General features: G+C 43.8%; 6 protein-coding genes across 7 annotated transcripts in view; 2 read left to right on the top strand and 4 right to left on the bottom strand.

The window, feature by feature from the left end:
- Positions 1-15: 15 nt before the first annotated feature.
- Positions 16-491, bottom strand: LOC128296732 (uncharacterized). Of its 2 annotated transcripts, none has more exons than XM_053032212.1 (2): positions 288-491; positions 16-191 (listed from the first exon to the last, which is right to left on the bottom strand). In XM_053032212.1, exons 1-2 carry the CDS (start codon positions 479-481, stop codon positions 47-49), a joined length of 339 nt encoding a protein of 112 aa, XP_052888172.1. In that variant the 5' UTR covers positions 482-491; the 3' UTR covers positions 16-46. The 2 variants fall into 2 exon arrangements, with proteins under 2 accessions (XP_052888172.1, XP_052888173.1); XM_053032213.1 differs by having other exon boundaries at positions 297-491.
- A 368-nt stretch (positions 492-859) lies between these two features.
- On the bottom strand, positions 860-2,444 carry LOC128296730 (multiple inositol polyphosphate phosphatase 1). Its single transcript, XM_053032210.1, has 3 exons — positions 2,148-2,444; positions 1,117-2,074; positions 860-1,059 (listed from the first exon to the last, which is right to left on the bottom strand). Exons 1-3 carry the CDS (start codon positions 2,344-2,346, stop codon positions 864-866), a joined length of 1,353 nt encoding a protein of 450 aa, XP_052888170.1. The 5' UTR covers positions 2,347-2,444; the 3' UTR covers positions 860-863.
- A 1,130-nt stretch (positions 2,445-3,574) lies between these two features.
- On the top strand, positions 3,575-7,182 carry LOC128309416 (60S ribosomal protein L3). The gene is made up of 6 exons (XM_053045795.1): positions 3,575-3,688; positions 4,069-4,261; positions 4,501-4,669; positions 5,410-5,545; positions 5,940-6,329; positions 6,573-7,182. The coding sequence occupies exons 1-6, from the start codon at positions 3,686-3,688 to the stop codon at positions 6,933-6,935; spliced, it is 1,254 nt and encodes a 417-aa protein (XP_052901755.1). The 5' UTR covers positions 3,575-3,685; the 3' UTR covers positions 6,936-7,182.
- A 598-nt stretch (positions 7,183-7,780) lies between these two features.
- Positions 7,781-9,438, top strand: LOC128310219 (uncharacterized). Its single transcript, XM_053046806.1, has 4 exons — positions 7,781-7,869; positions 7,934-8,039; positions 8,139-8,180; positions 8,259-9,438. Exons 2-4 carry the CDS (start codon positions 7,957-7,959, stop codon positions 8,476-8,478), a joined length of 345 nt encoding a protein of 114 aa, XP_052902766.1. The 5' UTR covers positions 7,781-7,869; positions 7,934-7,956; the 3' UTR covers positions 8,479-9,438.
- Positions 9,430-10,560, bottom strand: LOC128310220 (E3 ubiquitin-protein ligase RNF13-like). The gene is made up of 2 exons (XM_053046807.1): positions 10,249-10,560; positions 9,430-10,180 (listed from the first exon to the last, which is right to left on the bottom strand). The coding sequence occupies exons 1-2, from the start codon at positions 10,422-10,424 to the stop codon at positions 10,036-10,038; spliced, it is 321 nt and encodes a 106-aa protein (XP_052902767.1). The 5' UTR covers positions 10,425-10,560; the 3' UTR covers positions 9,430-10,035.
- A 4,308-nt stretch (positions 10,561-14,868) lies between these two features.
- Positions 14,869-26,729, bottom strand: part of LOC128309722 (glypican-6) — a 59,288-nt gene continuing 47,427 nt past the window's right edge. The window contains exons 3-8 of the mRNA XM_053046182.1: positions 19,767-20,001; positions 19,515-19,671; positions 19,144-19,410; positions 18,344-19,062; positions 18,093-18,265; positions 14,869-17,689 (exon numbers count right to left, since the gene is read on the bottom strand). Of these exons, the coding sequence (XP_052902142.1) occupies positions 17,256-17,689; positions 18,093-18,265; positions 18,344-19,062; positions 19,144-19,410; positions 19,515-19,671; positions 19,767-20,001 (1,985 nt within the window). The 3' untranslated portion in view covers positions 14,869-17,255. The remainder of the gene's footprint in view (positions 17,690-18,092; positions 18,266-18,343; positions 19,063-19,143; positions 19,411-19,514; positions 19,672-19,766; positions 20,002-26,729) is intronic.

Genomic DNA, 26,729 nt, shown 5'->3' with positions numbered 1-26,729 from the left:
ATTTGAACTGTGTTTATTGTGCAATTAGGTAAGCCACATAGCCCTACTACAATTCAACTCTGCAAATCGGGCATATGTTCTGCAACGCAACCCACTGCTTGATGCATTTCACGTGGAATGCATGGTCACACTTCAGAGTTTTCCGCTGGTTAGTGTACTTAATATCACACCGGCAAATAACGCACATCGATCTGATAGAGAGAGAGTGGGAACATGAGAGAACGAAAGAAAGGCTATATTACATTCAATGATTTTCACAAGTACAGTTTGACGTAGTGAATCTTTACAAATCCAACACTGATAAACGCTTCAGTCTGATCCGATCATAGTTGGGTCGAAAATGGTCATCAGCGTGATGATATACTACGTCGCAGTACTCTTCCTGGCTGTTTTGTCGCTGCGAGAAAAGAACCGCCGTAGAGCTGAATCTTGATTTCTCCACAATCAACGGTGTTTCCAGCACCACATTTGTGAAATTCATTTCACTGCTCAATTTGTAACATCTTTCGATGTTTTGCACGGTCAACTCTTACTGCCGGAAAGGCATATGCGTGCTATTGGGACATTTCTGCATATCGTTGCAAGCGAGATAAGATATACCTGATTTTGTCAACAACTGACTGATTAGAGAGAATTTGCGCTGCACAATCAGCAGGAGAAATCACTGATACGGAAAACGTTACGCCTTAGTGTGTTTGTGCTAGCTTTGCTTTATCGCTCTGAGTGTATTTAGTGTGTATTTAAGCATTGTAACATTGGGTGCTTTTCCAAGCGGCAGACGAAAGCGTCCGGTAAAAATAAAACTATGGCCGTGCAACATTGCTTAAAATAAATAAAATCTACCCTTCCATGAGCATGTAGCTTTACAATTCATCTTTCACCATACTAGGCACATGCGGTTCGGAACACATGGTATTCAAATCACACTGTTCTATACGTTCAGCGTACAGTTGCTTAAAATGGTCATAACTGCATAGCGGTGTATCATCCGGGCAGCCTGGAATATGCGTGAGCCTTTCCTGGTGGTATAGTGCGATCGGTTGTGTTCCGTTTGGGCATCTGCAAGATAGAACTTATTAGCAAACCAAACCATGCAATACTAACCAACTCACTTACTTGTACAACACAAAGTACAGATTCGATCCAAACGCATCGATGTGACTTACTCGCCACTTCCGCTTGTGGCGATAGTGTTGCGCCATGAGCGCTTCGTTGTCTTTGTACAGATTTAAAAAAGCAATCGACTTCAGCAGCGTGCCAGAGTGGGTGAAATAAAAAGTAAAAGAAGGCCTATCCGCATCTTCCATGCTTTCGAACAAATCGGCAAACGCTGAACATGCCTGGTGATAGGTAAGCTCGTACCCGTAACCATCGATCCAGTAGTATTTCAAATCTTCGTTGTACTCCATCGCCGAGATGCTTTCCTTGTCAAACAGCAAACACCAGGGCGAAAGGTCTCGTTCATTCCAGGCAGTTTCGAAAGCGCACGTCTGGTAAATGGCGTGCACCTCCTCCGGACTGACGAACGTACCTATCCGTTTCGATAGTTTCTCGATAACCCTCCTCATTTCCTTCGAACTACCGAATCGATCCATCTCGCGGTATGAGTAAGGGTTTTTCTTCACCTGCCTTTTCCATTTCTCACAGCCTTTGTAAAACCGAAGCACCGGATCCCGCCGTACAGCCTCAGGATATTCGATAGGTTCATCATGGCCAAAAAGCCCGCGCGTAAAATTTCGTGCACTGTATTCGGCACGTTCAGTTTTGGTAAATTTGAAACGAAATACCTTGCCGTCATAACGTTCGGGAAGATAATTGTCGAATCTTTTGCGAAACCTTTCACCAAGCCGATACAGTTCGTCACCGCCCTCGCGAACAAGTAGTTTTGCGTCTTCAACCTTAATACGGGGATGCCATCGTTCGAACAGTTCCAACTGATCTCGGCACAGTTGTCCGTGTTCTACGATGTCGCGCTGTAATTCCGGCAGTGTTTCACGCATATGATCTATCACGCTTTTCGATGGATTTCTCGTACCGTGACGAAATAAGCCCCAGATCTTACTGACGGTGCATCCTGGTAAGAGAAGTAGAACGGAGATTTAAATCCTATTTGAAAGTTCCCTGCACATCTTCCCTCGGTTAAGTACCGTCAACTGTGGCAATCTTTCGTACATCCTTGTTCTGGACATGCCGATAGGGAGTTTTGGTGCCTAGCCGGCGGAATATGGTATCTTTAGGATTTTGCGCGCACCATCGTTCACCGTCGGCCGGAGATGGCAGGATGCAAGCGAAGATTACCAGAACTAGTAGGAAAGAAATGATAGTGGACAAAGATTCGGGTAGCATGATGCTTAATAACGCAAAAATTGTCGAAGAATAGAATGATTCGTGAGTTGTGCACACGTACTTCTACATTTTGTGAAATGTATAAATAAATAAAACAAATGTTTCCCTGGCAGCACAATTGTACTGATAGCGCACCGGTTAGAGCAATTGCAATTGTACGATTAGGGGTACGAAGAAGAAGATCTATCCGTACAATTCAGATTGACAGCTCGGATGCTTCCCCCAAGGTTCATAATGATTATTATTTCTCAAGGTTATTAAATATTAATTGAAATAATTTTTTATCCTTTTTGTTGTTTACAATTTTTATTTCACTACAAAGTTTTTATATTACAATACATTACCGCACAATCTTTAAAATAGTTTTAGTCAGGCATTCTGACCGAAACTGGGACACACGATCGGAACATCCTATCATGACGAACGCAGGATGATGATGATGATGCCCACCGGAATGATCATCTACTTCCAGTATTGCATTGTCCTCGTCCTCGATGTTTGTCCGTGTGTAGATATCGTCTTCCTGCGGTTGCTGCTGGTTCCTGCAGTGTAGCTCCCTTCTGTGCCATTTGGAAATATAGTTATGGTACATGTTTAATAGAAACTGTGACTTTTTCAACAGTTCCAGCTAATGTATGTAATAAGTACTTACTTGAAGGTGTATATTCCTTGCAAATCTTTGGTCAGTTGTTCTGTTCTCTTTGATAAACTTTTCACAAACTGCAACTACTTGGCACGAACGTAGAGTGAAACCTGTAGCCAAACAACGCAAGGTACAAAGCCACACAAGCCAATGATACGATGATGAGCTGGGTGACAGGCACGCTCGCGACCACGCACATATCTACATACGGGAAGCATAGGCTGATCGGTTTGACAGCTAGCCTATTCGTACAATTGTGCCGCCAGGGTTACTCCTTCCAGGTTCCTCAAATTTCGTGCGAATCTTTCGCTTCATTTGACAGTTTGATACATCAAAAGCACTTGAAGGATATGATTATTTACTGTTGATCAATATTATACGTATTCATCAAGAAAATATAAAGTTTACTCGAATTGAATGCATTTCAGATGACATATCAATTATTATTAATTTAAATGTAATTATGAATCATGTATCTCGCATTTAATCCCAACCAATTTACCTACGAACGATCTGCAAATGGTTTCGTGCGGATAACAACTGTCAAAAGCCACTGTCAATCGCCTGTATGGCAGTAACTGTTGAAGTGCTATTTGTGACAAGCCTAGGAAGCTTCTGCCGACGAGCACGGCGTTTCCGATTCCTTTTCCAATTTGCTCTTCGCCAAGGAAGGAGGCAGCATTTGTGTCTCTCAAGATGGTAAGTAGAACTTAACAAAGTATAACGAAAAGAGTGTTCACCTTAAGTGAAGTGTAAAAGTATAACGCAAGGCAATTTGTTCAATAAATTACTATTTGGAATGTAGTTTTCAGTGAAGGTTAATTTCAGTGAAGGTCTGTCGTGAAACCTAACCTCGCCGTTTGTAGTATAGAAAAAGCATGTGCTCGGCTCAACTTAGATAAAACTCGTTGATAATTTAATGTTTTCTTCATATCAATACATTGTGCCTTTGTTAGGTCTCTGTAATCTCGCCTTAATTACGTTTGTTGTGTGCATTTAGATGCTGTGCGTTTTTTGTGTGAAAATGACACGTTTCTTGTGATGTGTCAATCTAACCTCACTTTTCCGTTTCATTCCAGTCTCATCGTAAGTTCTCTGCACCACGCCATGGTTCCATGGCGTTCTACCCGAAGAAGCGTGCCTCCCGTCATCAGGGACGCGTGAAGGCTTTTCCGAAGGATGATGCCTCGAAACCGGTGCATCTCACCGCGTACCTAGCCTACAAGGCTGGTATGACGCACATCGTTCGTGAAGCAGACCGACCGGGTTCAAGTAAGTTGATGCGAAGACATATTCGGTTAAGGAATGCTTCTTCACATGAATGTGTTTAACATGATGACTTTTATATCTTACGGTTATTATTCTGATAAATCTTGAATGACAAACCAGTTTAGAACTAGGGCTGTCTGATAGACACATTCGAAGTGGTCTCACTTAATACTCTGTTCAGATTATTGGTGATCTGCGATTTGTTCACTTAGGATGTTTGTATTTTTGTTGCTTTCTTTCAGAAATTAACAAAAAGGAAGTCGTGGAAGCGGTTACGATTCTTGAAACGCCTCCACTGGTCGTCGTTGGAGCAGTTGGTTACATCGAAACTCCTTTCGGACCACGTGCCCTATGCAATGTATGGGCACAGCATTTGTCGGAGGAGTGTCGTCGTCGATTCTACAAGAATTGGTAAGTAGTGCAAAGAACACCATTGAAGCGATCGCATAATTGTGATTCCGATCATTCTTTTTGGAAATAGTTGATCGATAAGAGCGCATGCGACGAAAACGGTCCACGCTTTCTTCATCCATTGTTGATGATACAACACCTTAAATGGCAAGATGTCTGAAAATTCATGTACGAAACATTCACATCTGCTGCTTTCCTTCTGATGATGCATATTAGAATCGTGACTGTGTCGCATGTGCTGTCGTAAGATACATTTCATTTCGTACCTTCGAAATTATTCATAAATGTAGCTTTTGCCATAATATTAATCACATAATCGTAAAGCCCTTCGATCACTGCAAGAGGGTTCTATCGGTTGGTCATTTGAACTCTACTGCCGACGATGAAGGAAGGCGTTTGCCGCTGGATCCATCTTTGGTAGAGAAAGTTTAGCGACCATGCCGAGGGAACATGTCGTCCTCCGCTCTGCCGGTGTGCGATGAATGGTTCAACCGCCGTGCACGATGAGGCCAGTTCCCTTTTCTTCTCTTTTACGCTTACTGGCGAATCGAAAGGAAAAGTGGTTACACACCATACACCGTTTCTATGTGGTCCGTGGTGCAACCTACAATGGAGTGCGAAATTGGTTCATCGGGTTAAAGAGCGGTCTATGAGCACTGGATCATCCACATCCTCTCTCCCTGCCAGACAAAGGCCTTTATTTTTCCATGTGCCACATGGATGTTCTTGTTTCTTAAAAGGCACGCGAGCAAGAAGAAGGCCTTCACCAAGGCTTCCAAGAAGTGGACCGACGATCTGGGTAAGAAGTCGATTGAGGATACCTTCAAGAAGATGGTGCGCTACTGCAAGTTCATCCGTGTCATCGCTCACTCGCAGGTAAGGAACAGTAGTGTATATTGTAGTTTTAAATTTACGCGACACGACCGTTACCTCACGGGGGTTTTCAGCTTGTCTGAAAATCCATCGTTCGGGGGCCGGCAATGGTAGTTCAATCCAGGGCTGTTCCTCGATGTCGCAGAACAAATTGCCCCACCGAGTAGGTTTCTTTCGGGGGACCTATAATCGGACGCGTGGCGATGAACGGTATATTCCTTAACTTTCGTTGTACCAACGTCCTCATGGGCGATGATCACGGAGATAAACCATACTGCTTACATTATTTTTCATCTCAACACCCCTTTCTATCGATGTGGACGACTAAATTTTCAGTCAATGTTCAGTTTCAAATTTTCGACTAACATGGATTTCAATTATTTTAACTTCTCTGCAGATTCGTCTGATCAAGCAAGGTCAGAAGAAGGCCCATATTATCGAGATCCAGCTGAACGGTGGATCAATTGAGGATAAGGTTAACTGGGTGAAGGAGCACCTGGAGAAGCCAATCCCGGTGTCGCAGGTGTTCTCGCAGGACGAGATGATCGACTGCGTGGCCGTTACCAAGGGTAAGGGCTTCAAGGGTGTGACCAGCCGTTGGCACACCAAGAAGCTGCCGCGCAAGACGCACAAGGGTCTGCGTAAGGTGGCTTGTATCGGTGCGTGGCATCCGTCCCGTGTCGCCTTCACCGTGGCCCGTGCCGGTCAGAAGGGTTACCATCATCGTACGGAGCTGAACAAGAAGATCTACCGCCTCGGCGCCGGTATTCACACCAAGGATGGCAAGGTAAGGAAAGATGATAGAATTACCATCGTTTTCGAAGTTACGCTAGTACACTATGATGATTAACACACATTGCCGACATCAAACTATAACAATGTGAAATGAACACACTATGTGTACCAAATGATAGGACTGATGGTATTTTTTTTTGTAAATTAACTTAACATAAACCGAGGGAACAAATTTAACTGAAGCACAAACAGAGCTAACAGTTGTTGCTTTTCTTTTGAATCTAATCGGAAACAGGTTATCAAGAACAGCGCTGCTACCGAGTACGATCTGACCGACAAGTCGATTACACCGATGGGTGGTTTCCCGTTCTATGGAGAGATCAACCAGGACTTCATCATGATCAAGGGTTGCTGTATCGGTGCCAAGCGTCGTGTCATCACGCTCCGCAAATCGCTGTTGGTGCACACCAAGCGTTCCGCGCTCGAGCAGATCAAGCTTAAGTTCATCGATACTTCGTCGAAGATGGGTCATGGTCGCTTCCAGACACCGGCCGACAAGCGCGCTTACTACGGTGTGCTCAAGAAGGATCGTATTCGCGAGGAGAAGGCTCAAGCTGCGGCCGCTGCTGCTGCAGCCGCAGCCAAACCCTCGGCTTAATTTACGCCGTGGTCGCCTTCGTCATCATCATCATCTGTGGGAACGCGAAAAAATAAACACGGGAATACACACGCCGCTGAGTGTTCTAGGGCTCTCACATAAGTCGCCTAGTGATAAGTCCTGTCCTAAAATCGTGTTTGCGATCGCGCGTATTTCTGTAGTTGGAAATGGTTTTTTTTTCTTCGTGAACGCCACAAATATAAAAAGTGTGCTACCTGTTAGGTAGCAAGGAACAACTAAACTGTGAGTAATTTGTTTTGTTGTGTTGTTTTATTTCATTGTCCTGTATGTAAATAGTATTCTTAATCATTTATAACGTAAGAAATTGAATATGAAAGCAAACATTGTTATTGATGGATTGTCCATGTCAGAAGTCAGTCAATTCTACGGATAAATATTAATTTTACCAACTTAAGAAGCAACATATATATTCTATCTATACAATAAAATGTATCTGAGGTTCTTCAAACGTTCTTCGGAATTGAAACAATGTCAGTGAATGAACGTTTCTATGCCATTTCACTAAAATTTTGGCTGAGAGAAATCCTTATCTTCTGTACGCTACAACTGTTCCACTTATCTCGTAATAAGATAATGATTTCACTGTAATCCCGCTTTATCAAATACCTGAAAATTATTACTGTTTCCTTCACTGGTCTACAAGTAAGTGCATTTACGGACTTCGACGTTTGTGAACTTGAACTCTTTTGCTTTCTATTTCTGCATTTTAAAAGTTCGCTTTCAAATCAAAGCACCGAGATTTACTAACTACTCGATTGAAAGAATTAAACTTGTGGAAGTAAACTGGCCTCATCCTAGTGCCAAATAACGTTTCTCGTCGTAAACATTTGGCTTGGCAACAAAAGCAGACAAACAACCAATTTAGTTCTATTCATAGTTATTCAAACATAGTGCATAGTTATTCAAACCGATAGTAAGATAGTAGAAACCACCGAAGCATTGCCATCGTTAATTTGTCTTAACATTTGCGCTTGCAGGTGCCATCGTTTCGTCCACCAATATGTCTAGTTGGATAGCAGTGATAACAACAGCGTTTGCTGCAATTTCATTCATTTGCACGGTCGTAAGACACATGCGCAATTCGTAAGTTGAATCGATTGTATCGATGGTTAAACTAGTCTCATTTATAACTGACTATTGCGATTGCGCATTGTTTTCTTTATTGCTTAACGTTTCCACTAGTCCACAACAACTACAATTACCTACCAGGGCAGCTGCAGGACGGTACGTACCATCTGATGGATCGATCGCTAAATACGCCACATCAGTAGTATTTATTGCATCTTAATCACTCTTTTGTAGATCCTCTAATTCAAATGAAAGCAACCTCGTACTGTGCGAAACGTGTCAAATACCACAGATGGGAGATGCATCATCCTGGACACAGCTAGACTGTGGTCATTGGTACCACAAGAACTGTTTGAGCCTATTTGCTTCCCAAAATTGTTTAACCTGTCAGCTAAGAGAAGAGGAAAACATTGCAGCAAGAAGAAAGGATGCTGGTGGTAGTAAAACCGATTGAGACTCGCTCAAGGTTACACTGTTTGCATGGCGCATATCGGAAAAAGGAAATCGCCCCGCTGTCTCTATGGTACCTTCTGATGTTTATCAACCTGTTCTGGAAATGTTTTAGTACTTCCGGTTGTTCCTTCTTTCATTTAACTGTTTTCATTTTGCCGTCATGTTATGTGTCACCACTCATTTAGTAGATTCCTTGTAGTCGTGCCTCCTCATCTCCCCATGTATGTAAACTTTTCACCGTACACTTATTTTGAGCTTGGCCGCCTTAGCTTCTTCTTTATCGGCACAACAATCTCAAGAGATGTAGGCTTTTCGTTTCTGTTTTTCTGTGACTTAATTCACGCGTAGCTGGATAGTCAGTCCTGCGTAGCAACCTGTAGCTTCTATTCGTACAAAATTCCAGGCCTCCTTTGTGGCTAGCCTGCTTCTTGGTGCGACTGATTCAATTGCTCTCCTATCGTTTGTATGTATTCATGTTGTTTTTCGTAACCTTTCCAGATGTTTTAGGTTCATTTTATTTTAAATGTCTGCCTTTTTGCTTTTCGCTCTTCGATCCCACCTTCTATTTCCTCTTAACTGTTCACATTTTTATTGTTTCTATGCTTCACTCCCTTTGCTACTATTATTTTCTGCTATAACGCGATCGTTCTTATCTCGTCGTTGTCAGTTTAGCTATACATTGTAACCCTTGTAATATACAGTGAGCCTAAATTAAATGAAAAGAATGATTCCAGTTCAACAGTTCATACGTTGTTAAAAACTTGTTGGCTCTCTTTTTTTCTCTGTGTTGGCTCAACAACTAGGTACAGGATTGTTAAGACATGGGACTATTAAATTTACTGTTGATTTAAGCTTGTACTAAGACCTTAGATGGCGTAGAGATTTATTTCAGTAAAAACAGGTGCGAAGAGTTTCTTTTTTTTAGTTATAAAAATAACTAGAAATCGAAACGGAGCCTAAGAATGATATGTTTTCAGTTTTATTTATTAACTACAAAGCATGACTTATTTTTAAGACAAAAAAGTTGACAAGAGTATGTAAAACAATTTGTTTTTGATAGTGAATAATCTCACTAATCGCAGCGAGTTGTTTACGTCCCTATGCTATCACGGTTTAAAATCTTGTACAATTTGCAATTATTCCATATTGCTTTATAATATTCGAAAGTGTGCGAATGTAGTACGCAAGCTAAACCCCCGATATGTGCATGGTTGCTTCCCTCCTTTCGTTGTGTTGCGTGTACGAAATATTAACCGGATCGTCACAAAACAAGAACAACAAGGCGTATTGTCAATGTTCCCTACATACGGTCAAGGAATTATGTAGCTGCTGAATCAGCGGATACGAAAAAAAAATGGGAAGAAACGGATGGCGCCCCGTAGGTGTCCTCCATAAGGCATCGGCTCTGATATTCGTGTGCTAAAATTTCTCTAATATCATTGTACTATTAGCGAAATTATCATACACGCTAACTGTTTTTCTTCTTCTATCATTTAGATTGGGGTAAAAAGACGTCGAACATCCTCTCACAAAGTTACATTTTCTTCCCAAAGGCAGGTTAGAATTGTTTTCGACAGTTTGGACACTCCTGCTTGTTAACAGTCCATTTCCGCAGACAATCCAAATGGAACGAGTGTTTGCAGGGAAGGATCCATCGGTTCGTCATTCCTTTGGTTTGCTCCAGGCAGATCGTGCAGACGGTACTAATGGGAAAGGAACAGAAAAGGAGTGATTCGGCTAAGCAAACACAGTAGAACAGCGCAATAATTACTCTTCGTCCGAGGGATCGTATTTGCTGGCGTGTGAACGTTTGAGCGGAGGAGCTCTGGGAGTGCTGTATGATTGACTCGGTTGAGATTGATTGTTGAGATAGTAGACCAAACCAATTGCTGCTACCGCTGCTAAGCCCACCGTCGCAGCAAAAGCAAATATTTGAGGGAACACCATTCTTTCAACAGGCGTTAGACCCTTCGTTTTGCGTGGTAGAACAAACTCAGCAGTGAAGAGCGTGGTTTTTTTTTGGAGTTCCAACCAGAAAAGTACACTTTACGGCTTTCGTAATATCAACAACAAACAAATGTGAAACGCATCCGTTCCGCAGAAACGATAGTGAAAAAATGTTTTTGCTCTGGAAGTTTGACAGACAAATAAAATGCAGCGATCGTTTTTAGCAAATGCTTCAGAAGTTGAGATTTAAATTTTACGTTATTTTCTTGATTCAGCTTATTTTTCATTGATTTTGTTACCCTGACCATTTTAGGTACCTGTATTTTAAGGTGAAAAATTGCTCTTATTGTGCTCTCGTTAGGACTACTAAAGGAGCAATTAAAATATAACCGTGCTCTTGTAGAACATTCCCAACTTTGCCTGCTTTTCTGATGCACAAATCACGCTAGAAGTTTTTAGTGTCCAACAGTTCTTCTTTGTCGTGCCCACATGGCCAAGTCATCAATCCTTTTTCAGGGAACTCGGTCCAGGGTTTCCATTCCTCCAACCGCTGCAATATCTAATCTCCGACAGATTTAGCTAAGCTTGATTCCAGCGGCGGATCAAACGGTAGACGGAGTAGGCGGTTGCCTAGGGCCTCGCCGTGTTGGGGTCCCTAAAAAGATTGTGTAGCAGTTAATGGTGCATTCATAGGCCCCCTCTCCTTATGCTAGAGGGGGCCCCGAAGGGTACCACAAGAGGTCCCTGGCGAAATGTGACCGCATAATGGCATTAATCACGTCTGCCTGTCGGTGTCACATTCCTATCAAACGCATTAGAGTGTGTGGGAAAAGGCAAAACGGATCCTGCATCTCTTTCGTATTTTGCGCCATTCCGTCCGTCGAAAACGCTCCAGAAACGATGAAATTTTTGGTTTCCAACACCAAGAGAGCATGATCAACGAAGAGATAGCGCAAATTTCCGTACCATGTGGTATCATTTCATTTAGCTGTACCCTTCCCTCTAGTGATCATAGCGCTTGATCCGTCAACTGATCTTTCATCTCTTTCCGTTCGTCCAAACAACACAGCGCGTACCATAAATATGCACAAGTTTGTTTTTATGGAAATAACAATGTGGAATATTTATGGAATATATTTATAAATGGAATCCTTCTAAACCCCCGGACATTCCATGACGACAAGAGATATAAATATTGGAAAATAACCGAACAATAAGCAATGAATAATGTCTTCGGAAATAGTGTCACTCCATGATTCCTACTCCTAATAATTAAAAAACTTACCTGCTGCACAGTTATGAGACGCACTGTAGGAACTGGATGGATGAAATGAGACGGAGGATTCTCCACACAGTAGCTGAGCTATTTACTCTATCGATCGCTCTCCGGAGAGGGCCCTTGTTTGATATTATGTGTAACTAATAGCCAATCGTAGAAGATCTCTCATACTGATGATTGATCAATACCATCAAAGCGAATGATAACGTGAGTATGCGATATCAATATGTTATGTACAAACATGGCGGATTCTTGTGCGGATCAGATTGATGTTATCTCTTTTCGAGGATGCTCTCTTGGTGTCAGAAATCACAAAACCGGTCGCTTTTTGGTGGCTTCGATCGCATGCGCGGAGACTTCGACGAAAGGAAAAGCGCTTCAAAATAATATGCAATGACGACTGAGATGACCGTGTGCTCCTCGAGCTTTTGTGAGCTGGACATTAAACACAAACGGTGATTAATTCGTTCCATTTTGCTCTCTGTTGCCCCCCAACAAAGATTGTCATGAAGAAGAAGAATAACCATGTAGGAATTCGCTACACTACCTTCACAGAACAGCAAAAATCAATCCACTTACTGTTACTGGAAGCTATCGGACTGCAATGATGATCCGATTATTCGCGACTGCAATGATGATCCGTGTCCCCGTTGGTCCGTGGCAGTTGTGTCATGATTATATGATTACTGTACGTAACAGAGTTTTTTTTGTAGTGCTTAGCAGCAATATCCCACAGATGCGGGACTAGACGGTATGCACAGCGGCGGATCAAACGGTAGGCGGAGTAGGCGGTCGCCTAGGGCCTCGCCGTGTTGGGGGCCCCAAACAATTTGTGCCGATTGTGCGATTTTTGGAAATTTAGCAGCAGAGTTAATTTATAGCACAAAATCTAATTAAAAAGGAAACAATTTGATCGAAAATATCCTTGGATTTTATATATCCTAGGTTATATAAAACATTTGTTTCTATTTGACTAGCTATATCGGCCCGGTTACACGGCTACGCAAGAGAAGTATGCAGTGTACTCAAACTCCTTCTTCTTTATCGGCACGACCTTCTCAGGATATTGAAGCCTACCATTTCTGGCTTTTTTTAGACGATTATATGAGATTCCAAAACGAGCCAAACAACATCACGCTGAACATGTCAATATAGTCCCCAGAAACCCTGTAATAATAGCCAACGTGAGAGAAACTCTTTTACCACGCGCAACGATAACGTGAGAGCGGATCAGTAATATGCATTCTGGAGGGGAAATGAAGTCAGCTCCTGTTTTGGATGTTCTCTTGGTATCGGAAATCTGAAAGCAGCCCGTTTTGTATAGAATTTCGTATCAACCGACGGTACGCAGCTGATTATCTCAGTTGTGCATACACACGCAACACAAAACCACACAAGGCGATCATACCGAAGAGCAAACAGTTCCCCTCGCCTGAGTAAAATGTGGATACAGATCACACACGCTACACATAGCCACATACGGCGATCGTATCGCTCGAATGGTGAGAGCGAGATCGGCTGCCGATGCTAAATGCGAGTACCGTGTGATAAGCCTCCCGCGTGATAAGAGAGGTATGCGAATGAGAGAGGGGATTCTCTACCTTGAAGAGAGCGATGGTGTGCGATGCAGGGTTCGCGTCGTATGTATTGACGAGCCCAGCTCGGTGTTGCTTTGTTCGGGAAAAGCTATATGCGTTGACAAATTCGGTAGCGCTATCGAATGACCGTCAAATTTTGTTGCTGGCAACGATAACTTGCCAATGATTATATTATATTATATTATATGAGATATTGGAGACAACTATATGAGATACCAAAACGAGCCAAACAACATCACGCTGAACATGTCAAAAATAGTCCCCAAAAACCCTGTAATAATGGCCAACGTGTGAGAAACTCTTCTATCACGGGCAATGTTAACATGCGTGAGCGGTTCAGCTATAGGCACGCTGCAGGGACATACATGTTACCTCCTGTTTTGGATGCTCTCTTGGTGTCGAAAATCTGAAAACAGCCCGTTTTGTATGGAATTTCGTACCGGCCGACGACGACGGCAAGTTTTTATGGAATTTCGGATACGCATTTTTTTCATCGACTGGTGAAGATTTAAACGCATGCGCAAGGCACGAAAATAATGTGCATGGAACGATCGACATGGTGAGGATGGAGTTCATGGAACAGAATGTTCAAAAATAGCCTCGTTTATTAAATAATACACCCCCATTATACTTACATATTGTTTTATCAATAAAAATACTTTCGGATGGTGCTTGTTGCGAAACGAAAATCGCGAATTTTAGAGTCGAAAGACAATAATTAACTTGCATTGCTGTTAGCATTTTCAGTTTGGTTTCATTTGTTTGTTTGTTCGTTTTTTTATTACACTCTTGCCTTTACAACAAAGTATGTATGTATGGTTTGTATGGAATTTCGTATCAGCCGGCGGAAAGTTTGAGCGAGATGAAGGATCCGCTCGCAAAGATGATGGTCCAAGGACAATCCGTACGAAAGATGTTTTGCGGATCGATCGATCGACGCGCGACAGGAACCGATTCTTGCACCGGGACTATCATAGGAAAATTGGACAAATGTGGTTGCAGATCATTTCAAGGACCTCAATGCCCCCCCCCCCTCCTTCATCGTTTTTAAAATTACAGGCCCCAGCTATAATTCCGCCCTGGGCCTCCAAGGGGATTGATCCTCCACTGGGTATGCATGACCAGTTGAGGTAACAGTGAGGAAGTTGGAGATGGAAAAAGGATGTCAAAAGAGCATGTATGATTGGAAGGGCAATTATGATTTATACGAGTTGCACGATGAACTCACTATCATACAGCCTGCTCATTAGAATGACACCGGACGACCCAGCCCGTAAAATCCTTTTAGGTTGACCACATGGACAGAGGAGGCGTGGAAGGGCCAGGTTGAGACGAGATGACGGCGTTAGAATGGCCGAAATAACGAATTGGCTGACGATGGCGCTTGAACACGATTTGTTTAGAGGAATCCTGCAGCAGACGAAGATTGCGATGCGATTGCAGCACCGGATAGGTAAGTAAGTAAGTAAGTAAGTAAGACGGTTAGTAAGACGATGAGGAACGTATCGGAACCAAGCCGCTGAGGAGCCGTAAAATCAACAAATTGCCTTTTTTGTATAAAAGGGTTTTTATTTTCCATTTCAATAATCCGTTTTTCTCAGTCACTCGCGCACATTACCTAAGCTTTATTTGCGCTTACTCGGATACGTGAAGAAACTTAATTCATTATGCTTAGTGGTTTACGTGTTTTATCAACGATCTGGCGATCGATCGTCTTTCACTTTCATCCCCAACTCATTTACGTACAGATTGTCTCTTCTGTGTGTAAGTTTGTTTGAGTGGGTTCATTCAATATTTCTTCACAGGCTTTTTACGCAACTAGTATACTCTCTTGTTGGAAAGGCTCAATTCGGTTGGACAGTCTACGCGTGCGCTAGGCAGTATGTAGTACATTGCGTGATTTGTTCATTTACTCCCTTTGTATTCACACTGTTACCCATTCACGATTTTGCGATGGAAAACACTAATCTATTGTAGTTCCCTAAGTTTGTTAGCGGATAGCTAGTGGAGTCTGTCTCAGCTTTGTGAGCCAGATCGATCATATATCGCTATTACCATGTAATGCTATGTACAACTATCACTACACTTGGCGCCACCACGCGGTCTCTAAACCGCAAACCGTGAATGTATGCATTGGCGGGCGATTGTATTTTGTGTGTATTGAGATAAACCTGCGGCTTTTGTGCTCCTAGTTTGAATATTGTCACAAGTTGTTGGCTCGTTACACTACTTTACTGATTTAGTTTTACTTGAGCTTGGCAATACATATATTTATATATGTATATACGCTGAAGAAAACCCATGCAGCCGTACCAACTTTATGGCCGTTTAAAAAAGGGGAATCACAGCTACGGTGGTAAAAGCGTCTGATTAATTCTTTACCTGATGTATGTAGTTAATCAGCGCATTACAACACGCCTATTACATTGATTCGTGTTCAGGGGACTTTAGCCATTACGTAGATAGGGGGTTTAAAGTGGAAAATTATTGTTGGAAAAGGTTGGAAGTTTGCAAAAAAAAAGTGTTAAACGATACTTATTTCCTCTCTGTCGATGCTCAATTATTACGCCCTCCGAACGCAAATCGACGGGTTTACCGATTTGTGTGTGAGTTTCCTTTTTCTTTATCTAGTATTGCGTTTGTTTGACGTTCTCCTTTTACAACCATATTCTTATCATAGAAATATGTCATTCTCGTACATCTTTGCTGCCTAGTTATTAGTTTATATCGTATATGTATATTTTGCTGTTATTCCTTACTCAGTCCTATCTACGGTATCACCCTACTTAAGTATATCTAATGATACGTATGTACACAGAAAACGATTAAAACACATTAATTTCATATTAGCTAGTCACAATGAAGCATCAGTAAGATAAAAAAATAGTGCGCAGTGATGCACTAAATGCAATTAGTTCACATCCCGACACTTAGCATCAAAACGGGGAGAACGGTTGAATTCAACTCTCATTTTGCTTCCGTATTGTTTTTTTTTCTGGATCACCCAAAACGCGCTAGAAGGGGTTTAGTGCAGCAAAGTAGATCAGAACGCAACCGGCAAACAGCATCGGGGAACATTTAAACTATTCAATTTGACTAGAGGTGGAAAAATGTATAAGGCCTAAACGCATATTAGTAATGAAATCGATTTCATCCGAAGCCGGTCGGTTCGATACTGTTTGCTGCCCTGCACAGAGGGCTCCCCGGCACATTCCCCCCACAGTTGGGTGATCTGGTGTCAGTAAAATCAAACAGGATTGAAAAATAAATCTATTCGAATGATAAGCTTGTGGGTTAGTGTTACTACTTCTGGGTGATGAAAGGAAAAGATGTATGCTAGCGGAGATTTTAATCGAAGCCGCAACTACAATTACGAAAGTAGGAGTTGCTGACTATGGTAGCACTAAACAATTAGTTGCGCATCTTGTACATTTTGTTGCTTTGCAACACAGGCCGGGATAGGTAAGGAATGGTACATAATAGGGGGAGAAAAGAAAACAATTTAGAAAAAAACCTACCGCACATTACAAATCTCGCCCCATTTTGCTTACTCTTCACCTGATCGATATGCATTTTCGGTTCTTGATTCTATGTGCGAATCACATAAAAAAGTTTTAAGTAGCGCGTCACATTTCATCGCATGTTCCTTCCAAAGCAACACTAAAGATCATCGCTGATAGCAAAAGGTTTCATGAAATTCCGAAATAATAATAATAATAGTAATAATAAATATAACCTTTAGACGCTTATACATGTACAAATGCCATTAATGTACAAAAAGAGACGTTCAACACTGTGTCGAGTTGCACCCAACTCTTTGGAATGCCTACGCCACGCGGCAGATCGGTGATCGAAGGACAAATAAAGGTTGTCTTGCTGGCTTCCTCGCTCAGGACAGCAACACCAGTGCAGAGCGGTTAAACGGTCGAGAATTTTTTGTTTTGTTTAAACAAATCACAGCAAATCGGCTACTAGCCCACCGAACCACGCCATGGCAATCGGCAGGAAGAACTGGAGCATCGCACGCTCGATCGACATTTCCGGTGCACTGTGGGAGCTACCGGCGCTGCTGCTGGTACCTCCACTTGCACCACTGTCAGCCGTCGAGCCACCACTGCCGGTTGGGTTGGGCAACCCAGAACGTGAACCCGTGTGGTCGAAGTTGCTGGTCGGGACGGGATCGTGTCTGATAATCGGGAACTGTACGTCGGAATCACTCGTACCGTCGATGTTGCCACCTTTCCCGCTGGATGGTGGCATAGCGTCAACCGACCCGGGTCGTCGCTCGTTTCGTACATCGATCTCCCATAGACCCATACCGGAACCGGCCGTTTCTTCATAATCGATACCGCTACCTTGTCCGGACCCACTGCCATAGTAGCCATCCTCTGTGGATAGGGAATAAAGAAGAGACGGTTAGAACTGATGTTCGGTAAGTGTGAATCGGAAAGAATCTGTAATCCAAATCTGTGACTGTGATTCTCCATTATGAAAATTCCCTGATTTCCTAAAGAGTTTATAACAAAAATTAATTAATATGTAAAAATGAACGAATCGCTAATGGCCACTAATGATTCTTCGTTTTACCCATTTGCAATAAATATTTGAGTGCCTTTTAAAACATCGGCAAGTACTGGAAGCCTTCGATTACATGGTTTAAGTCAAGATAAACCATTTTTCTCGTCAATAATTCTTGGGTATTCTTTGAGATTCTTTGAGGCAAGTTCTTTGAGATTGTTTGATAGCCGGTTCGAATAAATGTTGTGATTGTGCTTTGCGAATATTGCTTACCTTGATCGTTCCACTCCACATCGTGACCGATGTATGCATTACTGAGATGACTGATTGCTGTGCGTAAGATGAACAGCTGCTGCTGTACGATCGTACTCTGCCGTGACTGGAATACCCTGTTCGGGAACTCGGGATTGTTATCGGTTTCGCTAATAACGACTTTTGGTAAATAGCTGTACAGAATAAAAGAACAAAAAATTAGTACAATGTTTGGACAGATACGCTCCGCTGCGCCCAAACAGCGTGCTTACCGATCAACTGCCGTTCCATTCCAGCAGTTTGTATCGCTCGACGGTTGCTCTACGTTATCCTCATTGTTGCATAGCATGTATGGCAGCTGGGACCAAAACCGTTTCGAGTTGCTCACTTTCTGGCGAATGTCCTTCACCATACGGTCAATCATCGGTTCCATATTATCGTGCTCGTCCTGCTCGTTCGGCTGTTTTCGGCCGCCTTTATGCTTGCGCCGGTTTGGCCGCCCACCAGCACTGTTACCGTTTCCATTTCCATTGGAAGAGGAATGATGGGATGTCGATCCTGGCATTCCACCCACTGGTGGACCGTTGCTGTTTGTGAACTGTACATCACCGTCAGAGAACTGCAGTGGTTCATACTTGAGTTCGCGACTCGTCGAATCACCGCCACCTGCATTAGTGGCAGCGGATCGTTTGGTGATATGTTTTTCCGCACCATTGCTGTTATCTTCGTCCTGTTGTTCGCCTTCATCGTCAAACGTGAACTGCGAATCATACTCGGAAGGTTCTGGATCATTCAGTACGATTGGGTGCCGAGCGATGCCTTCGACTAGCGGGAGTTGCTGTTGACCGAATGTGGTAATCAAACGAGGCTGACTTTCAATGCCATTGATTGCCAGTGTGTTTCCTTTATCGTCCAACGATCGTCGCATACGACCCAGTGCGGGTTGTCCACAGCCTTGGAAGATGCGATCCGATATAACTTTACCATTTTCCTGTAATTAAACCAACAACATTCGTTAGGACACGGCACACGTACGCATTAGCGAGGACGACCACTCCTTCGTCTCACATACCTGGAAATTCATGATCGCTTCCGAGATTTTGATATCAATCGGTTGCACCACCATGAATATGTTGAACGGACCAAGCAAACGTTCGGAAATGCGCTCCATTTTAGCGACGAACGTGTCCCACTCGGTGCCGACCTCTTCGTAGCTCGGAAAGCATCCCTTCATCACGTTAACGCAGTACGATTCGCACGGTTTTTTCGTCTGTCCAGCACATACATTACACGTGCTCATCCGTGTCAGTGCTGCCGTACATTCGGCTGAAAGTCGCACCTGCGAACAAGGGAGAACCCGTAATTGAATGAAGTGTATGAGTGAAAGCGACCCGACGTTGGGCGGTTAAGTAAAAAAAAAAACACACTGCGCACAACACTTACATTGATCATGTTCCGGGCGGCATCGGCTGCTGATGCAAGGGCCTGTGCGTACGTACGGGTTGCTACGAACGATCGCTTGATCTGCACCGACAGCTTATCGGGCACGTCACCGAACGGCTTCAGCTCCTTCATGTGCTCGCTGACGCAGCCAAGGTATCTGAAAAGGAACAGCAGCAGCGTTAATGGTTGAGAAACATAAAGCTTTAGCAGAGCAACTAGTTAGATTCCGCTTAAGATTGAGACATCACTTACTTATTATCGAACGTGTACTGTGCGTTCAGCACGGTGAACATCTTCTGGAACAGTATGTTGAAGAAGTGATCCATCGTTTCGGACAGGTCGACTTTGCCGTGTGCGTAGTAACGCTCGAGCTCAGCAAACAGATCGGCAAAGACGCCCGAGTTTTGTTCATAGATCGTGCCGTACGTGCGCTTGAACATAGCGTGGAATTCGTGCTTTGATTGACCGAGTAGCTCTTCAAAGAATTCTGAAAACAATCATTAAAATAAGGGTAATTAGTGATCGTTGATATGTAACTGTCTTCCATTTCAACTGCCAACAACATTGAACGAATTCAAGACTCATTTGTCCCCACTATTAGACTAAGCCGAGGTGTTTAACCTCAAAATGTGAAATACGGTGATTGGGGAAAAATGGACACAGCTCCCAATTAAACATAGCTTGCTTTTTACTTATTCAGGCATGTATTTTCTTGATGTCCCATAAACACAATAGCATTGAGCGCTTTCAAATCTCAGCACCATAAAGATGACACACAAGACGCAGTTTTATGTCCAGCTACTCTGCCAAAGAAGAATGGCAGCAATAAATCGAACAGCCGCGAATTGCCGACCGAACCTCCATGAAACTCAAAAAGGCCATTCCGTTCTTCTTCTGATTGTGTATTCTAGAAGATCTTTAGAAGATCTTCAGAAGATCTCCAGAAGATATCCAGAAGATCCCCAAATCGTCTTCCCTCGCCGTATTCCTCACCCTTACCCGGGAATGGTTAGATTGACCAACTGATTTACAGATGTGCGATTTCGGAGCAAATTAAAACCCATCAAGTTGATGCAGGCACCCGTGCCCCCCGTAGCATGATCTCATCGGTTCGCGGGAGGCCCAACCACAAACATAAGATGCGCGTTGTTTATCTGATTTCACCGGGTACGCAGCTTCTAAGCGGTTCGTACACCAACGGTCACACGCGCTGTCCTGCGACCGGCCCGGGGCGAACGTGCGGCAAACGGTGACATGGGGAATTTATTAGATAAAATAAAGAAATAAATTGTCGTCCCATATATCCCGCCGCCACTAACGTCGGGAGGGTCGCAGACTGGTTGGAACGGAACGGATAGTAGGGTTTCGTTCATCTGCAAGATATCAATCGACTTTCAAGCGCGATATATCGGACGCCGTCGGTCGGTCGGTCGGTGGAGTGTTGGCGTAACGCCGTTACGTCCCATTTCTTTTTCAAAATGTGGATGCCACTCGGCCGCCACAAGCGACCGTTTACCGTATCAAGATTTAATTAATGGCACCAGCAGCACGCTCAAGCCGGGTCGGCATCATCTGTCACGATCGGCTTTTTCCGGCACCGGATCTGTATCAGATTTCTGATTTATCGAAGCAATTCATAGAAGCGCTAAATGGTTGTAACGCGTTAAGATCCCCATCGTGACGGGCCAATTGTGTGAGTGGCGATTATGAGCTGTTTAACAAATCTAATGATACTGTTGTTCAATTAGCTGCTTTTAATGAAATAAATCGGTAACTAACGGTGTTACATGTTGTAAATGTCTCAATTACAATATACTTTTCAATTTTTTATTGTTACATTGTTCTTCTAGTGATCAGCAACGGGTTTTAGATGGAGTTTCGTTTCGCGAACGTTACGAGCACATCCAACCCGATAAAGTAGGACAAAGTTCAGTGTCTTTGAAAACATCTGGTCGCGTCCATCTTTGTGCAGCTAGACTGCTCCTCTGCACACTGATCGTAAAACTCGATTTACGACACCAGAGTATGGGGAACCCGCGCACTGGATCACCCGAGCAACATAATGTAATGTTCGTATGCACGTACGCATATCGATAACCCCGATCAGTTTTATTTTTGCATACATTTTCCATTTATTGTTCAACCGAAAGGGGTACGGGGAATATCCCGAAGGGCTTTTGGGACATAGTTAACGCATCCATTTACATGACCGAAGATGTATGATGCATATTTGCTGTGCACGGTTATGGAGAAATCTCAGGTTTTGACGATCCTGGAGTAAAATTATCCCCATGCTAATGGTGTTGCTATTGCGAGGTCTCTCAGAAGGAGTTGAATTAGTTATTCACCAAACGTGCCATACAGACAGACAGGCACGTCTGGCGAAACGCCCGCTGTCGCGTAGGTTTGTTTTCCAGCCCTTGCTAACTGACCATCCCACATATTAACCGCCTTTAATCAAGTTTGTGACGATCCAAAAGAAGCAATAATATTCCCATCAGATAAATTGATATGACATTCAGCTTTTCACGCTGATGACAAATCGAACGAAAATGCTTTTAAAGATAGTGAACGAGGTAACGCTGCGATAGGCAGCAATGGGACAGAGACAAATTAGAACCGACATCGAAATCGCAAAGTGTCAAACGTGCAGGACCCCCGCCGCCAACATTCGCGAAACAAGTTCTCCCACACTGATAAATAAATTTGAAGCACCAGTGTGACTCGCAGAATGGACGCTGGCCCTGGTGCTCTGCCAGTGTTTAAATGCAACGTTTATTGGGTGCCGCTACACACAGACCCAGCGTTTCGGTGGCAAACGTGTGCGAATCTGACGTCATTTTGGAATGGTGGAGAGTTTGGCAGTCAACTTCTTAGCTGAGCGATCTTTGCTGTCGTTGGTCAGTAGTATGGTCAGCCTACAAAAAAAAATAGAAAACAATAACCTTCCTCCCGGACTGTGTTGCCGGAATGTTAAGAAAACGCTCCAATGGGATGGTTGATTGTTTTAAATTGCAACTCGAACTCGATTGGATGTTTTTGCCCATCATCTTCGATGGTGTTTCTTGATTGAATTGAAGACAAATTGAAAGTGCAACCTAGCAGCAAACGTTTCTGGTGGACGTTTTCTTCCAAAATTCCAACAAATGCGTCGATTCGACCGCTTACCGTACATTTACACTTGGGAAGTTTTGCCGAGGCGGAAACGCGATCGCGATCGCGATGGTTTGTAATAAAAGGCGTAGGTATCCGAAGCCCGGTGTTTCGCACTTTATAATCAACATAGACAGCGTCACATCCGATCGAAGATAAACCGTCCCTCCACGGTTCGGACGACCGGTCGACGGTGTCTCCAGCTATCGAACAGCATCGACAACCCACTACCGGTTGAAGCTTCGGTTGAAGGCAAGATTGAAACAAAAAAAAAAGACGCACAAAGAAATATGTTCGCCAGGGCCGTGCTCCGATTGACCGTACATTCCAAAAATGAACCATGGAGGGTCCCAACACCAAACTCCACCGGACGGTTCCCATCGTTTGTCATTATTAGCAACCAAATTAACATATTATTTCAATTATCCGGATGAAATATGCAAACAGAGTCGCCGAAACGTATACACTTCCCCAAAGTGGTAGCCGGTGCCGGTTGTACCCTTGGTTTGCTGAGGCAGACAGTGTGCGGAGGAACGAAGGAATGATAGAGCAGAATACGTCGTCCCGTACCCACATCCGCGGCGGTTTGCATGATCTCCCATACCCTGCTTAGGTAAGGGTGTGGGCAGATTAGGCCATTGTGTCTTAAGCATTCGTTTGTTCGTTACGAACCGGAGGGAATGGTTGTTGGGCTTCGTCGTGTCCATGCCTTTTGTTTTATGGTGATTTCTGGAGGGAAGCATTACAACATGACAAGTTGCTCATCGCTTTTCGCTGTCAGGGTTGCTAGCGGCTGCGCTCACAGTTGACGGCAGCGAGGCATGGGCAGTAAGGCACCTGTTAACGCAACGCGGTAGCCCCGGGCCAAATATGGTTGCTGACAAACACAACAAGTTGCTGGGAAAGGGTACAGGTAGTCTGGACACCCGTTCACAAAAAAAAACACTTCTCCGCGCACTTGTTTGGAAAGCTTAAATTTGGGAATTGTCGTTAATGAGAAATCTTCCAAATAAGCCTGCAGAAGCATCAGAAAGAGAGACGGAATTTCCAACACAAAAGAAATTAATGATCAACGGAAGAGGATTTGGTGGTATTGGCATTTGGAAACTGCAGTGCGCTTCATATTTCTAGCTTTTTTTGCGCATCACCACAGGAAAACAGGATTCCTCAGGAATTAAAATCTCTTTAAGCCATTTTAGCATCATCATATCAGGCAGAGGGCTGCTTCAAGGAAGTTTTGAAGTTCAACATCTTTACCTATTTCTGGGGTTTTTTTTAACAGGCGAAGAAGCGTTACGAGCGTTAACATTACTCCAGTAAAGACGGTGTCTGACGATCAACTCAAGAATAGTTTTGAGGGCATCATTCAGCCGCCGTGCGTTGCCCACATAATTGCAAGTTTGTTCGTGCTAGTTCTTGCAACAATTCACTTATATAGCCCAGCACCCAACTTCCTACGCAGCACTTGCACACGTCTGCAGGGTTGGCAATAATCAAAGGACACATTTTCAGAACCAGTTATTACCCGGTGTCATCGAGTGTTTTAAGTAGTTTTATCTTCTTGTGATTGTGATAATTACTTTACGCTGCCTAGGCTGTGGTGCCGTGTAACCTGATCTCACCTGTAAGCCCTGCCCGTATAAGCTGTCTATAGTGCTAGAGCTTAAACACCCAAACGTTCGCTTACATTCCCGCTTTCTGCGCTCTTGCGCACAGTATTGACGACTTTCCGCACCAGGCAGGTATCTTCATTATCATTAAATCATTGATATTCATTGCCTATAAAATATGCATTCAAGCGCACAGTGCCGTCTCGTCTTCTGTACATACGCTGCCGTTTCATGTTCGAAGGCAATCCACTGGCCACATTGGAAATCATTTATCCCTGCCAGGGCACTTAAGGATAAATGAAACCAACCTTGCTACAGAAGCACACCAGCGTAATGTCTGGTGCCAGGTGCACACAACGGGTTTTCGTCGGATGCCTCGATGCAAATGATGCGCAACCCGGAACGGCGTAACGGAAAGTGGGTGGAAGTGCAGGACACTGTTTCTTTAGCAGCGAAATGGCTTCACCGGTGCTCCGAGCTAGTGTTGTTGCACGACCGTGCAGAACACGTAGGCGGCTCCCTCCTACTCCAGCAGTGCCAGTGCCGTCACTCTCAACAGGTAATCGGGTACGGTCTACGGACCTGTGGAGCGCTGAACGGTGACAGTAGGCGAGCAGATAATAAAATCACACATCCCGCGGAACGATGGTGAATCGCTGATGAGCGGAAAAAATGCATCAAACTCCACGGGAGAAGGTTAATAGCCCCCTCGATCGAAATGCCATTAAAATGCAGTATTTAAAAAAAACCAGGCTATGAATAAATTCTACCGCGTCGACCAAACGACACTTTATGGGCCCAACGACTGCAAAAAAGGGAATAGGGGTGTTTTGTGATTCAACACAGTTGACATAGATTTTTGTTTGTTTCATTTTTTCATCAGTTATCAGTTTGTGTATTTTAAAATGTTTTACTAAACGAGTTGCTCATTTTGAGGAGCAATTCCAAACTTCCAAACATCTTCGTAATGTTAGTGAATCACACGGGACTTGTTGGCTTGAAGTTATACCGAAACAGTAACGCAATAGAATATCTTCAATTGTAATTATGTCTTTGGCAGTGTGTGAATCTGCCACCACCGGTACACAGGAGAGGCATTTAGATAAATAAACCACGACTATATAAACCAGAAACTGGACAGCGGAGGTCCTGGTGCCTCACTCCATGAAGCCATAAAAAAGCATGGACAATGTAAACTTGAAGCGTATGAACCGAACGAACTGCCACCAGTTTTCTTTACCACTCGAATGGAGGGCGTTGGAACTAAGGAATCTTGGATAGACACCCATGTGTCGCCAGTTCGGCGGGTCCCTCTTCAACCCTCCCATAACCTCTCTTCCTTGGCATCGTGCATGAGAAGGAAATTGAATGTGGATCTCGCGTTCGGTTCGCCCAAGACGCGGCGCAACACTATACGGTATGGTTTATACAGTGGCCAACCCGCGCCGATGAATCGATGGAGGACGCATCGGGAAGTATCAGGAAGCCGTCGAACCCGCGATGCGACTGCTTAAAGTAAACAATGCCCACCCATCACATCCCTAAGCACGTGATTGCAAAGAGACTGCTGTGCGTTTTGAACGCTGCATCATCCCATGGAGGCCAGTGTTATGTGACCACAGCACAGCCGTGGAGGCTCTGTGAGCGATGGTACGATCGAACAGCACGGAATGGAAGAGTACGGACGTCCTGCACTACCTACATCACACTTTTTCCCTTCCAACAACGACCGTTTGGCCGTCCACCCGAACGGATGGTTCGGGAGGAGTCAAAACGAAACGAAATGACAGCAACGGGAAGACGGGAAACGGTTTTGTACAAACAGAAACTCGGTTAACCCCTAGCTAAACCCGGCACACACCATCGAGAAGGAAAGCGTTCCGGCCCGCCCAGGCGAAAGTAAATGATAAATCTTTCGTCAGGATCGATGGTGGAGGGGCTCCGGGACGCAGGAATTCGGGATGGGAACGACCATGGGGTGGTTGGTGAGATTCCGCTCCACACCCAAATACAAATAAACCCACCATCACCACACCTTCTTCTTCTCCATGCCCTCCAGTTAGATGTGCACTCTTTCTACATGCTCAAATTTCTGTCACCATGAATGTCTTCTGATGTGTGCGGATAGTATTGGAAGCAACAGTTCTGGGGGACAAATTGTAGAACGATCATACGTACGATTTTGTTGCATATTTAGTTTTTTCAAGCCATATTTTCCAGTATGTTTTGGGTAGATTGGTACCTCACGAGTTCACAACTGGAACAAGTAAACATTTCTCGTGGCGGAACAGACAAGAATCTTCTCAGCGCCTATAGACACGGACGTACGGAGCAGGTTTAAAATGCAGGAATGTTTCACGTTGAAAGGTGTGATCTTATGATCGCCAGTGCACCCCAATTTCTGACGCTACGCATATAACTGATGCTGGACAAACTCGAGTTGAAGAATGTT

The sequence above is a fragment of the Anopheles moucheti genome, chromosome 2 (genome assembly GCF_943734755.1).
Source record: "Anopheles moucheti chromosome 2, idAnoMoucSN_F20_07, whole genome shotgun sequence".
Taxonomy (NCBI): Eukaryota; Metazoa; Arthropoda; class Insecta; order Diptera; family Culicidae; genus Anopheles; species Anopheles moucheti.
The sequence above is the reverse complement of the archived record's forward strand: the minus strand, read 5'-3'. Positions and strand labels throughout refer to the sequence as shown.